This window comes from Mustela putorius, unplaced genomic scaffold, assembly GCF_011764305.1.
Source record: "Mustela putorius furo isolate JIRA1106 unplaced genomic scaffold, ASM1176430v1.1 tig00001149_pilon_pilon_pilon, whole genome shotgun sequence".
Lineage (NCBI taxonomy): Eukaryota > Metazoa > Chordata > Mammalia > Carnivora > Mustelidae > Mustela > Mustela putorius.
The window spans coordinates 500792-515170 of NW_025421595.1; the positions used below are offsets into that span (position 1 = coordinate 500792).

At 38.1% G+C, this 14379-nt stretch overlaps 1 protein-coding gene across 20 annotated transcripts in view; it reads left to right on the forward strand.

Annotated features, from left to right (window-relative positions):
• LOC123394024 (oral-facial-digital syndrome 1 protein-like) overlaps positions 1-14379 on the forward strand; it is a 54868-nt gene that overhangs the window by 4076 nt on the left and 36413 nt on the right. For 19 of the 20 annotated variants that reach the window (XR_006608813.1, XR_006608812.1, XR_006608811.1 and 16 more), the window contains 3 exons: positions 2165-2365; positions 5542-5610; positions 5698-5725. Coding sequence is in view for 16 of the 20 variants with exons in the window: in XM_045087464.1 (XP_044943399.1) it covers positions 2165-2365; positions 5542-5610; positions 5698-5725 (298 nt within the window). In the remaining 4 variants the exon portion in view is untranslated. The remainder of the gene's footprint in view (positions 1-2164; positions 2366-5541; positions 5611-5697; positions 5726-14379) is intronic. The other variant, XM_045087470.1, reaches the window with a different exon arrangement.

Below are 14379 nucleotides of genomic sequence, written 5' to 3' on the forward strand. Positions count from 1 at the left end.
GTGATTTTTGTCTCTTTTGTCAAAAAAATAAATAAAATCTTTAAAATAAATAAAATGAAAAGGTTTTATTTACTTATTTTTTCAGTTAACTCTGTATCCCACTTGGAATTAATTGTAGTGAATAATGTATTAATGTGCTTTCTAATGTCGAATGATCCTTGGATTCCTGGCCATGGCATACTTTCTTTTACTGTGCTTCTAAATTAGATTTGAGAGTGTTTTATTTGTAGTCAGAAATGATACTGATGTTTCCTTATCCTTTTTAAACTGTCCCTGATTGGGTTTGATATCAGGATTATGTTACCTTGATTCACTTTAATAATGTGTATCTTCTAGAGAAATAATGTTTCTTTTGTGTAGCTGGCTGTTCAGTTCTGTTATCCCAGCTTTACCAGTAGCAAGACAGATTTTTACTTACTAATCTGAGATAATTTGTGTTTTCTCAGTTCAGTGATGGTGGCCTGAGTTTTAATTTTTAAAATTCATTGTAATTTTTAATGGCCTAATTAACATTCTATTTGGGTGTTTGCGAAGAATTTCTGGTGAAGTACAAAGTCTGGCATCTATTAAATAGGATTTACCAAGTCTTTCTCCTTGAGTCTCTTCTTAATTTTGGAGAGAGTTGTGTAGAGGTTACCCAAGTTTCTTCTCTTCCACCCCCCCCATTATTGTACTTACTTCTATTTTACGAACATTAATTCTGAATGGATTTCCCTCTTTACATTGGCTGCTGGAGAGTCCCCAGCCAGTTGTGGGATTCCTTCCAACAAGTACTGGATGGCTTGCTTTTTGTGTTTGTTAGGCTGGGGATTGCCCTGTAAGGCCCTTTCCTTTTTTTTTCCTCCTACCCTTACTTTCCTTTCTGCTTCTGTCACTCTTCTAAATCTTTCTCTATTTCAGTATTTATTTGCAAGACACCCTAAGTCATTTTATTAAGCTGAATCTAAATATATTCTTTAGTTCTTACAAATTTAATTAAATCACCTCTGAATTTTACTGGTGGAGAATGCTATGACTTCATTTTATTTCAGTTACTGAATTGTACTATATGAGGTAGGGCATGCATATTCTGTTCAGTAAATGTCTTTTTTTTTTTTTTTTTTAACTAGGAGACTTTAAAGATTTTTATTTATTTATTTGATACACAGAGATCACAAGTAGGCAGAGAGAGAGAGAGGAGGAGGAAGCAGGCTCCCCGTTGAGCAGAGGGCCCGATGTGGGGCTCTATCCCAGGACCCTGAGATCATGACCTGAGCCGAAGGCAGAGGCTTAACACACTGAGCCACCCAGGCACCCCAACTAGGAGACTTTAGACCTATACTAAGGCCTGTTCTATACTGGTATTTATGTACTGTTCTATTCTTGAGCTAAAGAATAGAAAAAAGTATGATAAGAACTGCATTTGTTTCTTGCTTGTATTCTATTGACATGAATTTATTAGATAGCATTTACTGATGAACCGCATGAATCTATTCTTAAGCTCAGCCCAAATGTATGTTTTCAGATAATATGCAAAATAGACTAAAAGAAATACCCAGTAATCTGAGTAATTTGGGGAATTTTGTTAAAACAAGATGAATAATGGTAGTGTTACAACTTTGAGAAAATGACCCACTTTACACTATAATTTTCTGAATTATAAAATGTAAGAAAATTATTATACTTCAGTATCTTGAGATGTAAATACTGTATGCAAAAGTATATCTTAATATGTTTTGGGGTTTACCAATTTCTTTCTTGCATATGTGATTTCCCTTTTGGGAACCCAGTTTTGTTTTGATCAATATGCCCAGTATTTTCATATCCTTTAGTAGTCCACAGAGAGGTGAAAAGGTGCAGAATTGTCTCCTGCACTTGATACCCTGGTGAAAAGCTGCTGAAATGGGCTCCTGGGGAAGTGAAGTTAGAGTGTACATGTGTTCTGGGGAACCACAGGTTAACTTGAAAGTTGGTGAAAATGAGTTTTTTCCAGAACTCAGTGAGCTACTTGTGTCACAGAGTTATCTAGGGAATGGTTCCTAGCTTTTGGTCATGGGTTCCGAACCATTTTGGAAATAAAAATGCTAATTCATATAAAGATCTGTGTATCTCCAGTGAAATAATCTTGCTGAAATTTTTTCCCTTTTTTCATGTTTTTGTTTTGTTTTGTTTTGTTTTGAGCTAGACACAGCTCCGCAACCAGCTAATTCACGAATTGATGCACCCTGTTTTGAGTAGAGAACTGCAGTCCCCGTCCATTTCAGTGGAAGGGAGTTTCCTCTTAGTGGATGCTTCTAACTGTCTAGTGGCAGATCACTTACAAAGATGTGGCTACGAGTATTCATGCTCTGTTTTTTTTCTGGAAAGTGGTTTGGCCAAAGAAAAGGTAAAGTTTTCCTTTTCTGTTTTTGAATTTTCTATTAACAGCTTTTTTTCTGAGCTAACGGGAAGTGCCGTGCCCTAGCGGCATATTCCCTAGTGAGTGAGGTCCATTTTTCAGTCATCTTTGAATTCACATCATATATTCGATCACATAACAAAGTGGAAGTATTAAACTTGATTGTTACCAATTCCTTGGAATCTCATTTAGTCTTTGTAAAATTATGATGTGAAGAATGACTGTTTTGGAGCTAGAATTGACCTCCCATTCGATGTTATCTACTAAGACTCACAGTTGTCAGTGATGTTGAATCTGTTGTAAGATTGTTACTATACTTGTCACAGTGCGGGTGTTAACTGCATTAGAGATGAGGAGCCACCTCACCTATGGAGAGGTGAGGTACTTTGCTCAAGGTCACATGATTTGTAAATATCAATGCAGAGCCATAAATCTAGATTTCTAAAATGTGTTGTTCTTACTATGTCAAAGTCTTTTCAGATATTTCTGTTCCTTAGAATTACACAAGGGAAATGAGGGGTACAATGGTTTTTAAAAATCTGTGGAATTCTTGGGGCACCTGGGTGGTTCAGTGGGTTAAGCTTCTGCCTTCGGCTCAGGTCATGATCTCAGGGTCCTGGTTTTGAGCCCCACATCAGTCTCTCTGCTCAGCAGGGAGCCTGGTCCCCCCACCCCCGCCTACCTCTCTGCCCACTTGTGATCTCTGTCAAATAAATAAAATCTTTAAAGAAATAAAAATAAAAAATCTGTGGAATTCTCAAATACACCTATTTTTACCAATTTTCTAGTTGCTTAATGTTTAACAGTAATGGTTGAGAAATCTAGGCACACTTGATTATTTTATTTTATTTTTTATTTTTATTTTTTTAAAGATTTTATTTATTTGACAGAGAGATCACTGAGACCACTGAGCCAGCCAGGTGCCCCAACACTTGATTATTTTAAAGGCTGATACAGCTGACTTTGCTTACTTCTTTTAATAGACTTAATTTTTTAAAGGAGTTGAGATTCAGAGCAAAGTTGAGCAAAGGAAGATATCCTAAATGTTCCCTGCTCCCACACATGCACAGACTTCCCCGCTATCAACATTTTTTATTATATACTTGATTTTTTTCTTTCTTTTTTTTTTTTTTAAAGAGGGAAGGGTTAAGCATCTGCCTTTGGCTCAGGTCACCATCCGAGGGTCCTTGGATTGAGCCCTACATCAGGCTTCCTACTCAGTGGAGAGCCTGTATCTCCCTCTGCCTGTCTCTCTGCCTGCTTGTATTCTCTCTCTGTCAAATAAATAAATAAAATGTTTACCAAAAAAAATAAATAAATAAAATAAAAGGGAGGTGGGGAGGAGCACAAAGAGGAAAAGAGAGAATCTTAAACAGGCTCCATGCCCATTGTGGAGCCCTCAGCAGGACTCCATCTCCTGACCCTGCGATCATTCACCTGAGCTGAAATCAAGAGGCAGATGCTTAACCAGCTAAGCCACCCAGGTGCCCCCATTATATACATTTTTCCATTATACAAATGTATATTATATGTATTATAATGTATTATAATGTGCATTATACAAATATACATTATACATTACATTTTGAATCTACATTGTCACATTATCTAAAGTCCATGGTCTATTGTTATTTACTTTTTAAAAGTTTTATTCGAGAGTGAGAGCAACAGGGAGTAGGAGGAGGGGTGAAGGAAAAGCAGACTCCCTGCTTAGCAGGGAGCCTGACTCTGGGTTTGTTCCCAGGCTCCAGAACCATGACGTGAGCTGAAGGCAGATGTTTAACTGCCTGAGCCACCCAGACACCCCTAAAGTCCATAGTTTAACTCTTGGTGTTGTTTCTCTATTTTTGTTCTTTCTCTTGTCTATAATTGACTAAAGTTCATATTCCGATGTTTTAAGAAAATAAGAACAATGTTAGTATTTGAAAATTCAAATATGCTGTTTTTATTTAACAACCAAATTTTATTTGTCAACATTAAGAGTTCTTGTTTGGTCCATCAGTCTTTTAAGTTTTGTTGTTTGTTTAAGTAAGGTCTAAGCCCAAATGGGGGCTTGAACTCATGACCTATGTTCTACTGACTGAGCCAGCCAGGCACCCTTGAGTTTCCAGTTATGCTTCACAATTTTACTTATTGCATGAGTAATAGTCAGTTACACAGTTGTTACAGCAGTAGGTAATCCAGTTCACATACTTAAAGGTTCTACTCTAAAATGCTGTGTTGTTCTATAAAGGAAAACCATTTGAAAACCTATCCATGTTCTCAGGGTAAACCTTGTAAATGATAAATATTGTAGTAAAAATATATATTAAGGATAGCCACCCTAGGGGTGCCTATGCCTCAGTTGGTATCTGCCTTCAGCTCAGGTCATGATTCTGGAGTCCCAGCATCCTGCCCCAGCATGGGGCTCCCTGCTCAGCGGGGAGTCTGCTTATCCCTCTGCCCTTCACCCTGCTTGCTCTCTCTCTCTCTCTCTCTCTCTCGTAAATAAAATCTTTTAAAAAAAAACAAAACAAAACAAATAGCCACCCAAAATGTTTAAGACTATTTTAGGTATGCTTTAATTATTCATTCTGGTAATGACAGTAAAAGTTTATTTATATTTTGAAGCGGTAATACTTTAAAAACGTTACTGCAGTTGAAAGACCCTCAAATTCACACATGTTTTCACTGGTTCATCACCTGTTAGATTGTTTGTAATCTGTAAAGCATTAACCATTTAGACATATTAGAACTATTGTCTTCAGTGTGTAATAGTAGGAGGTTAATTATGTGATCAAGAAAAATATTTTAGGGACACCTGGGTGGCTTAGTTGGTTGGACGACTGCCTTTGGCTCAGGTCATGATCCTGGAGTCCCGGGATCGAGTCCCGCATCGGACTCCTAGCTCCATGGGGAGTCTGCTTCTCTCTCTGACCTTCTCCTCGTTCATGCTCTCTCTCAAGTAAATAAATAAAATCTTTAAAAAAAAAAAAAAGAAAAATATTTTATCCTTGTGACTTTAATATGTTATCAATGGTATAAGAAAGTGCTTCAGTGTTATATTAGCTTGATCATAATATTTTTTAATTTGGTCTGAACCATTATTCTTAGTTTTCAGAAATTTCCTAGTTTATCATTTAAACACTGATATAAAAATATGTCTAACTTTTCTTTTTCTTAAGGTATTTACTATGCAGGATCTATTGCAACTCATTAAAATCAACCCTGAATCGAGTCTCTACAAATCACTGGTAGGATTGTGTAGTTTTTATAACTTGCTTTGGTCTGCTAATTATAACTGAACAGTTGAATAAAGATAAAATATTTTCTTTTAACAGATTTCAGGATTTGATAAAGAAAACAAAGGTAGGAGCCTTCATCTTTGTAGAATATAGCAACATTTTTCTCATGTACTTTTTCTTGTAAAACTATGAAAGTAATAATATTGAGGGGTATAAGTAGGGAATTTAATATGAATTTGAATTTCCATGCTATAACAGTACTTACCTTCTTATGTAATATTTTTAAAAGATTTTATTTAAGTAATCTCTACACCCAACGTGGAGCTTGAAATCATGACTCTAAGATCAGGAGTCACACACCCCACTGACTGAGCTAGCCAGGCACCCCATTACCTTACCTTTTAAATAGAATAATTCATCTATTTTGACAAATGTCAGTCACTTCCCTAAATTCCACTCTTATTAATTGCTCTTATAGATACCAAAAATCCCCCAAAACTATAGAGTTGATAGAATCCTAGAAATGATGTGAAAGTTGATAGAACCCTAGAAATGATGTGAAATCTGCATTTTGTAAAGATATCCACTGTTGGGAACATTTCCACACACACAAACTAACGATTTTAAGGCTACGTGTCTTTAGTCTAGATCTCCCCCTCAAGTACAGTTCGTAGATTCTTAATATTTGCTTAAAGAATGAAGTATTGGGTCGGTATGAGTGTTACATATATACTTTTATTAAGTGTTTATATGAGCCTGATAAATTGCTTTATTCTTGGGCTTGATAATAACCTTCATAGAGTCCATAACATGCCAGACCATGAGCTAGACTTGAGGATAGACTTTGTGGAATGAAGTTAAGCTGGTAACTTGGATGAAATGCATATTCTTTAGGTCTGTTGTAAATAATCTGTAATAGTACATAGTGGCCCATTTGTGTTGGTGATCTCCAGGATTTTGTCTGTTGCCAATATTGCCACCATCCATAGTAGGGTATTCACTGAGAACTTAACTTTCAGCAAACATTTGAGTACTTAGTGTTTCTTGGCCATTAGCCTATGACTTAATTGCCTCGTCTCTTGGGAGTAATGTTAGCAGAGGACAAATAAATCAGATCACAGGACATTCTGGAGTGCCTGCAAAGTAGGTCATCCATTCTGAGCTGTGTTAGTGTTGCTGCAAAATGCTGTGGGCATTTGGGGAGATTTGGTGGTTCTCACAAAGCTAAACCTAGTCTTGCCATACCATCTGACAGTGATGCTCCTAGTTGTTTACCCAACTGGTTGAAAAACTTAGGGCCACAGCTTTATCATAATTTAGCAGCTTTATCATAATTGCCAGAAATCAGGAGCAGCCAAATTGTCCTTGAGTAGGTGAATGGGTAAACAAGCTGTGGTACATTCAGACAGTGGAATACTGTTTGACTCAAAGGAATGAATTGTCAATCCATGCCAAAACAAAGGCTGGGGCACCTGGGTGGTACAGCTGGTTAAGCGTCTGACTCTTGGTTTTGCCTCACGTCATGATGTCAGGGTTCCTGCGTCAGGCTTCTTGCTCAGTGGGGAGCCTGCTTCTCCATCTCCCTCTCCCTGTCCCCTCTGCTTGTGCTAGGGCTATCAAATAAAGTCTTTAAAAGCTGGGAAAAAACACATGAAACTGTAGAGCTGTTCAGTGGGTTGTTGATTGCCAGGGATTTGGAGGGAAGGGGTATAGGAGGTTGAATAGGTGAAGCATTGGGGATTTTTTAGGGTCCTGAAGGTATTTTTTAGGATACTATAATGGTAGGATCTATAGCTCTAGATATTGGTCAAAGCTTGTGGAACTTTATAGTACAAAGGGTGAACTTTAATGTATGCAAATTTAGGAGGCCAGGGATCCCAGGCTGGACTGCAGAGTGTGACCAAACCAACCAATAACCTGACCAGAGGGGATGGGGAAAAATAAAGAACCTGAGCTTTACCAGCTTTGGAAATGAAGACCGTGAGGCTAAAAGCAAATGAAACTATATAGGCACCATGTTCAGGCTGATACTTATTTCTCATGGAGGTACTGCTTAACAGTTTGGAAGCCATTGCACATGTGTCCTGGAACTGCACTGTTAACCAGATGGGTAGTAAAGGGTGAGCGCTGAGTTTCTCAGCGTTAAGAGTGCAGCTTCACGGATCGGTAAGGGGAAAAGGCTGGAATGATCCTTGTGGGAATGGATCTTTTGGAGCCCTTGGATGAACTCATGTTTAGCTTAATATAGATGCAGAGGATATACAGAGGTATTTACAGATATGTGTCTACACAGGTAGACACACTTAGACACAGAAATCTAAGTGTTCCACTAAGATATCCTTGTTCTGGAGGCTGAGAGGGCCTAAAGGCAGTGAGAGGGCCTAGAGAGGCCCAGTAGCCACAAGCATGCCTAGTGCCCTGTTCGGAGCATTATGCTTTGGATTCCAATACCATTCTGTAATAAGAGGAGCGAAGGCTGCCGGGAGCAATTGCTGATTCTAGGACTGGGTGTACAAGAGTGTACAAGATGAGCCTGGATCTTTTTTACTGCCAGATGAAACGAAGGGTTTAATTAAAAAAAAAAAAATCAACTGTGAAAGACCTTCCAAAGGCCAAAATTAGAACAAATGAAGCAACAAAATAAAATACTGTATTATATAAAAATGTTACATAATCACAGAGGAGTTGAAATACAATGTGTAAAATACCATGCGTCCATACCAATGTAAATACTTGAATAAATGAAAGTAGAGAATTCCTTCTTAGAGGGGATATATTTGTCGGGGAGGGGAGAGGGGAAGTGGACTAATTAGGGGCCCTTGAATAGTACTATGGAACTGGGAAAAGGTGGCCATCCTGCACCTAGAACGAGTGAGAGGGAAGAGCACACTTTGGAAGATTGTCTACTGCAGCATCTCAAAGAACATTTCTGCAATATGCCTACCTTTTCTAAAAAGACAGAGCAGACACCCTAAGCATAATAGTAGCAGGAAGGTGTGAGGAGAGGACAGGAGCACTGGGAGGAAAAGGTCCGGAGATTAGTGGATGAGCCCAAGAGGAATTGCAAGCAATAGCTATGAAAGAACGGATGTAGGTCACATTAGAGGAAGTGAGAAACTAGATTTTAAAACATCTTCAGAAAAGGGTAAAAACAAAAAGACCTTTAACTTGGCTGATACAGAAGCCAAGTCCTTCCAACTGTTTTTAAGAAACAAAAAACTTCTAAATGTATACTCATGGTTTAAAAAAAAGTGTTTCAAACTATTGAGAAAAGTATAAAGGGAAAGAAAAGTGGAAATTGCTGCCTGTATTCTATAATCTCCCTTTACTCTGATACATAGAATGAATAGTTTTACCTACCAGATTTTGTTTATGAATGTGAAAGTCTGTGTGATTAAAATACACACATAATCATGAATGGGATCGTATTGTTTGGCCATTTGCTGCTTTATTCACTAATACATCTTTGTACATTCAGACTGATTTTTAAAAAATATTTTATATATGTATTTGACAGAAGCCTCTCTTGTATTTTTCCCAATCACTACGCTTTCCCTGTTTCCCAGTCTTCACTGCTATTCTGATATATAACACCGTGGATTGTTAATTCCTGTTTTTACACTTTATATGTGTGGGCTCCTGCAATATGTTTTGAGTATGGCTTCTTTCTTTCAGCGTTACGACGTTGATTCAGACTACTTTAGCATTGGTTTGTTTATATTAATTGCTATGTATTATTTCATTGCCTGAGTATACTGTTATTTTTTTATTCAATTGTTAATGTAGTGGTATATTAGTTTCAGGTGTACAGTGTGGTGATTCAACAATTCTATATATTTCTCAGTACTAATTGTAACAAGTATACTCTTAATCCCCTTTGTTTCACTCATGTTCCCACCACCTCCCCTCTGGCAACCATTATTTCTCTGTATTTGAATCTGTCTCTTTTTCCATTTATTTATTAAATTCCATATACAAATGAAGTCATGATAGTTGTTTCTCTGACATTTCACTTAGCATTATACCCTGTAGTTCCATGTTATTGCAAACGACAAGATTTCATTCCTCTTGATGGCTGATTTCATTGTGTGCGTATCTTCTTTATCCATTCATCTATTGAGGGGCATCTGGGTGTTTCAGTGGGTTAAAATCTCTGTCTTCGGCTCAGGTCCTGATCTCAGGGTCCTGGGATCAAGCACTGCATAGGTCTCTCTGCTCAGCAGGGAGCCTTCTTCTCCCTCCCCATCTGCCAGCCTCTCTGCCTACTTTTGAACTCTCTCTCTGTCAAATAAATAAATAAACTCTTTAAAAAAAAAGCCACTTGAGTTGTTTCTGTATCTTGCTTGTTGTAAATGAAGTGCAGTAAACAAAAGGGTGCATAGATCTTTTCAAAGTAGTGCTTTGGGTAAATACCCAGTAGTGGAATTACTGGATCATATGATAATGGTGATTCTGTTTCTAATTTTTTGAGAAACCTCCATACTATTTCTCACAGTGGCTGCACCCGTTTGCATTTGCACCAGCAGTGCACTAGGGTTTCCTTTTCTTCACATTTTTGCCAACACTTGTTTTTCTTGTGCTGTTGCTTTTGGCCGTTCGGAGAGATGTGCGGTGAGAGCTCCTTTTGGTTTTGTTTCCATTTCCTTGATGATGAGTGATGGTGAGCATCTTTTCATTTGTCTTTTGGCCATCTGGATGGTTTTGGAAAGATGTATATTCAGGCCCTCTGCCCATTTATTTATTGGATGGTTCTGTTGTATTGAACTGTTTAAGTCCTTTATAGATTTTGGACTTTTTTTGGGTGTGTCATTTGCAAGAGTTTTCTGCCATTTGGCAGGTTGCCTTTTTGTTTTGTTGATGGTTTCCTTTGTAATGCAAAAGCATTACTGATGTTGTCCCAGTGGTTTAATTTTGCTTTTGTTGCCTTTGCCTGAGGAGACCTGTCTAGAAAAATGTTTGCACAGCCAATGCCAGAGATATTACGGCCTGTATTCTCTTCTAGGAATTTTATGGTTTCAAGGTCTCACATTTAGGACTTTATTCCATTTTGAGCCTATTTTTGTGTGTGGTGCAAGAAAGTGGTCCAGTTTCATTGTTTTGCTTGTAGCTGTCCATTTGTTGAAGAGCTGTACTTTCCCCATGATATATTCTTGTCTCCTTTGTTGTAGTTCACACTTAATTGACCAGATAAGCATGGGTTTATTTCTGAGCTCTCTTTTCGGTTCCATTATCTATGTGTGTGATGTTGTGCCAGTACCATCCTATTTTGATTACTATACCTTTGTAGTATATCTTGCAATCTGGAATTGTGATACGTCCAGCTTCTTTCTTCTTTTTAAAGGTTGTTTTGACTCTTGGGGATCTTTTGTAGTTCTATACAAATTTTAGGATTATTCTATTTCTATGAAAAATGCTGTTGGTATTTTGATAGACATAGCATTGAATCTGTAGGTTGTTTTGGTTAGTATGGACCTTTTAACAGTACTGGCTCTTTCAGTTCGTGAGCATGAAATATCTTTCCATTGGTGTCATCTTCAGTTTCTTTCATCACTATTTTATAGTTTGATAGTATAGGTCTTTCAGCTCTTTCATTAAGTTTATTTCTAGGTATTTACTTCTGGTGCTATTGTAAATGCCATTATTTTAATTAAAAAAAAAATAAACCTACTTTGTTGAGAGTTTTATCATGAATAGATGTTGTACTTTGTTAAATGCTTTTTCTTCACCAATTGAGAAGAGCAAATGGTTTTTATCTTTTCCATTATTAATGTGATATATCACTTTCATTGATTTGCAGATATTTGTACCACACTTGCATCTGTGGAATAAATCCCACTTGCTCATAGTGAATAATTTTTGTAATGTTGGATTCGATTTTCCAATATTTTGTTGAGGATTTTTACATCTGTGTTCATCAAAGATATTGGCCTATAGTCTTTTGTAGCTTTTTGTTTGTTTTTTGTTTTGTTTTGGTAGTGTCTTTATCTGATTTTGGTATCAATAATTCTGGCCTTGTAGAATGAATTTGGAATCTTTCCTTTCCCTCTGTTTTTGGAAATAGCTTTATCTTTATTTTTTCAAATATTTTATTTATTTATTTGAAAGAGAGCAAGCATGGGCAGGTGGAGGGGCGGAAGCAGGGAGCACGACACAGGGCTCGATCCCAGAACCCTGGGACCATGACCTGAGCCGAAGGCAAAGGTTTAACCCACTGATTCACCCATGTGCCCCTAGATTTCCTATTTGTGATTCAGTTTTCAAGGTTATATGTGTTTTTAGGAATTGATCCATTTCTTCCTGGTTGTCCAGTTTATGGGCATATAATCTTTTGTAAAATTCTCTTTTTAGAATATGTTTTTAAAAGATTTTATTTTAGAGAGAGTGTACATGCTCAAGTTCAGGGGAGGAGCAGTGGGAGAGGGAGGGAATTTCAAACTGACTCCTCACTGAGTTCAGAGCACAACATGGGACTCGATCTCAACCCTAAGATCATGACCTGAGCCAAAGTCAAGAGCTGGATGCTTGGGGCACCTGGATGACTCAGTCGTTAAGCATCTGCCTTCAGCTTGGGTCATGATCCCAGTGTCCTGGGATTGAGCCCCACGACACGACCGGCTCCCTCCTCAGCAGGAAGCCTGTTTTTCCCTCTCCCATGCCCCCTGCTTGTGTTCTCTCTCTCCCTGTGTCTCTCTCTGTTAAAAAAAAAAAAAAGAGTTGGATGGTTAACTGACCGAGCTACTCAGGTGCCCAGATATTCTCTTCATAATCTTTTGTATTTCTGTGTTGTTTGTTGTTATTGCTGCTCTTTCATTTCTGATTTTATTTGAGTCTTTTTTTTTTTTTTTTAATGAGTCCAGTTAAAGGTCTGTCATTTAATCTTTTCAAAGAACCAGCTCCTGGTTTCATTGATGTGTTCCATTGATTTTATTTAATCTTTATTTCATTTATTTCTGCTACAATCTTATTATTTCTTTCCTCCTACTAGCTTTGGGCCTTGTTGTTTCTCTAGCTCTTTTAGGTGTTAGGGTTACATTATTTGAGATTTTCCTTGCTTTGTGGTATAAGCCTGCATTGTTAAATTGTCAGAATATTCTGTCTTTATTAGCTTTTGCAGCAGCCCAAAGATTTTGGACCATTGTGTTCTCATTTTCCATTGTCTCCATGTATTTTTTTATTTGCTCTTTGATTTCATGGTTGACTGGATGAAGTTCTAGAACATAGGTGAGGTCGGTGGGGTGAAATCCGGAGGCTATGACCAAGAAAGAATTCTTGAGAAATCTCTGGTGCAAAATGGTGATTTATTAAAGCACAGGGACAGGACCCGTGGGCCGAAAGAGATGCTGCCCTGCTATCTTGAGGAGTGGCTGATTATATACACAGGAGTTAGAAAGGTGAGGACAAAGGGGTTGTTCAGAAGGGCTATCGGGTAAAGAAGACTGTCAGGATATTGGAGGCCTGGTTATTATCAAGCCACAGCCATTTTTCCCTCTAATGAGGCACTAACATGAACACAGTTGGGAGTTTCCTGGTGGAAGGTCACATTCCTCCTATCAAACATCCTTGTCAGTGAGTTTTAGGTTTAGAAGAAATTTAACTTTATTTACAATTCCTTCTGCCTCAGCCTCCTTCAGTTTTTATGGAGGGGAGGGTGACATTGGGCTTGAAGAACTGAATTATTTGTCTCTGGAAATTGGGCTATTGATAAGAGAGCTTCTTTGTTGTAAATTAGTAAGACATTTCTAAGACTCCTGTCTTGCAGGATTGTGATCTCTGCAAGTTAACTATTTGTTTTTCTTTTAGGGCAGCCAGGGGTGCCTGAGGAATGTCACACATATTACTGAGGAGAGCAGCGGGTGGAGAAGGGGTGCAAGGTGCCAGCTTTTGCTTTGTCCTCAGCCAGCCTTCTGCCCCCTCATCAGACCCATTCATTGTTCAGTAGCCTCCATGTAGTTGTGTTCTTTCCAGATATTTTTCTTTCTCTTTTTTAAAGATTATTTATTTATTTATTAGCAGAGCGAGAGTGCGAGCGAGAGAGACATCACAATTAAGCAGTGAGGCAGGCAGGCAGAGAGGGAAGCAGGCTCCCCACTGAGCAGGGAGCTCAATCTCAAGACGCTGGGATCATGACCTGAGGCTGGGATCATGGCAGAGGCTCTAACCCACTGAGCCACCCAGGCGTCCCCAGATTTTTTTATTGTGGTTGATTACTAGTTGTGTGCTGTTGTGGTTGGAAGAGATGTATGGGATGTCTTCAATCTTGTTGAATTTGAGACTTGTTTTGTGGCCTAATGTGTGCTCCATTTTGGAGTATATTTACTGTACACTTGAAAAGAATGTATGCTCTTTTAAGATGGAGCCTTTCGAATGTATCTGTTAGCCCCATCTGATCCAGCATTTCCTTCAAAGCCACTGTTTCCTTATTGATTTTCTGTCTTAATGATCTGTTTATTAACATAAGCGGGGTCTGTGTTAAACTCCCTTACTATTATTGTATCACTATTAATTACTTCCTTTATGTTTGTTGTTAGCTGTTTTATATATTTGGCTGCTACTGTTTTGGGTACAAAGGTATTTTCATTGTTCTTTTTTTTTTTTTAATGATTTTACTTTTAAATAATCTCTACACCCTGTGTGGAGCTCGAACTCACAATCCAGAGATCACGAGTTGCATGCTCCAACGACTGAGACAGCGGGGTGCTCCACAATTGTTGTGTCTTCTTATTGGATTGTTCTCTTTATGACTATATGGTGTCCTCCCTTGTCTTTTCTTATGGTCTC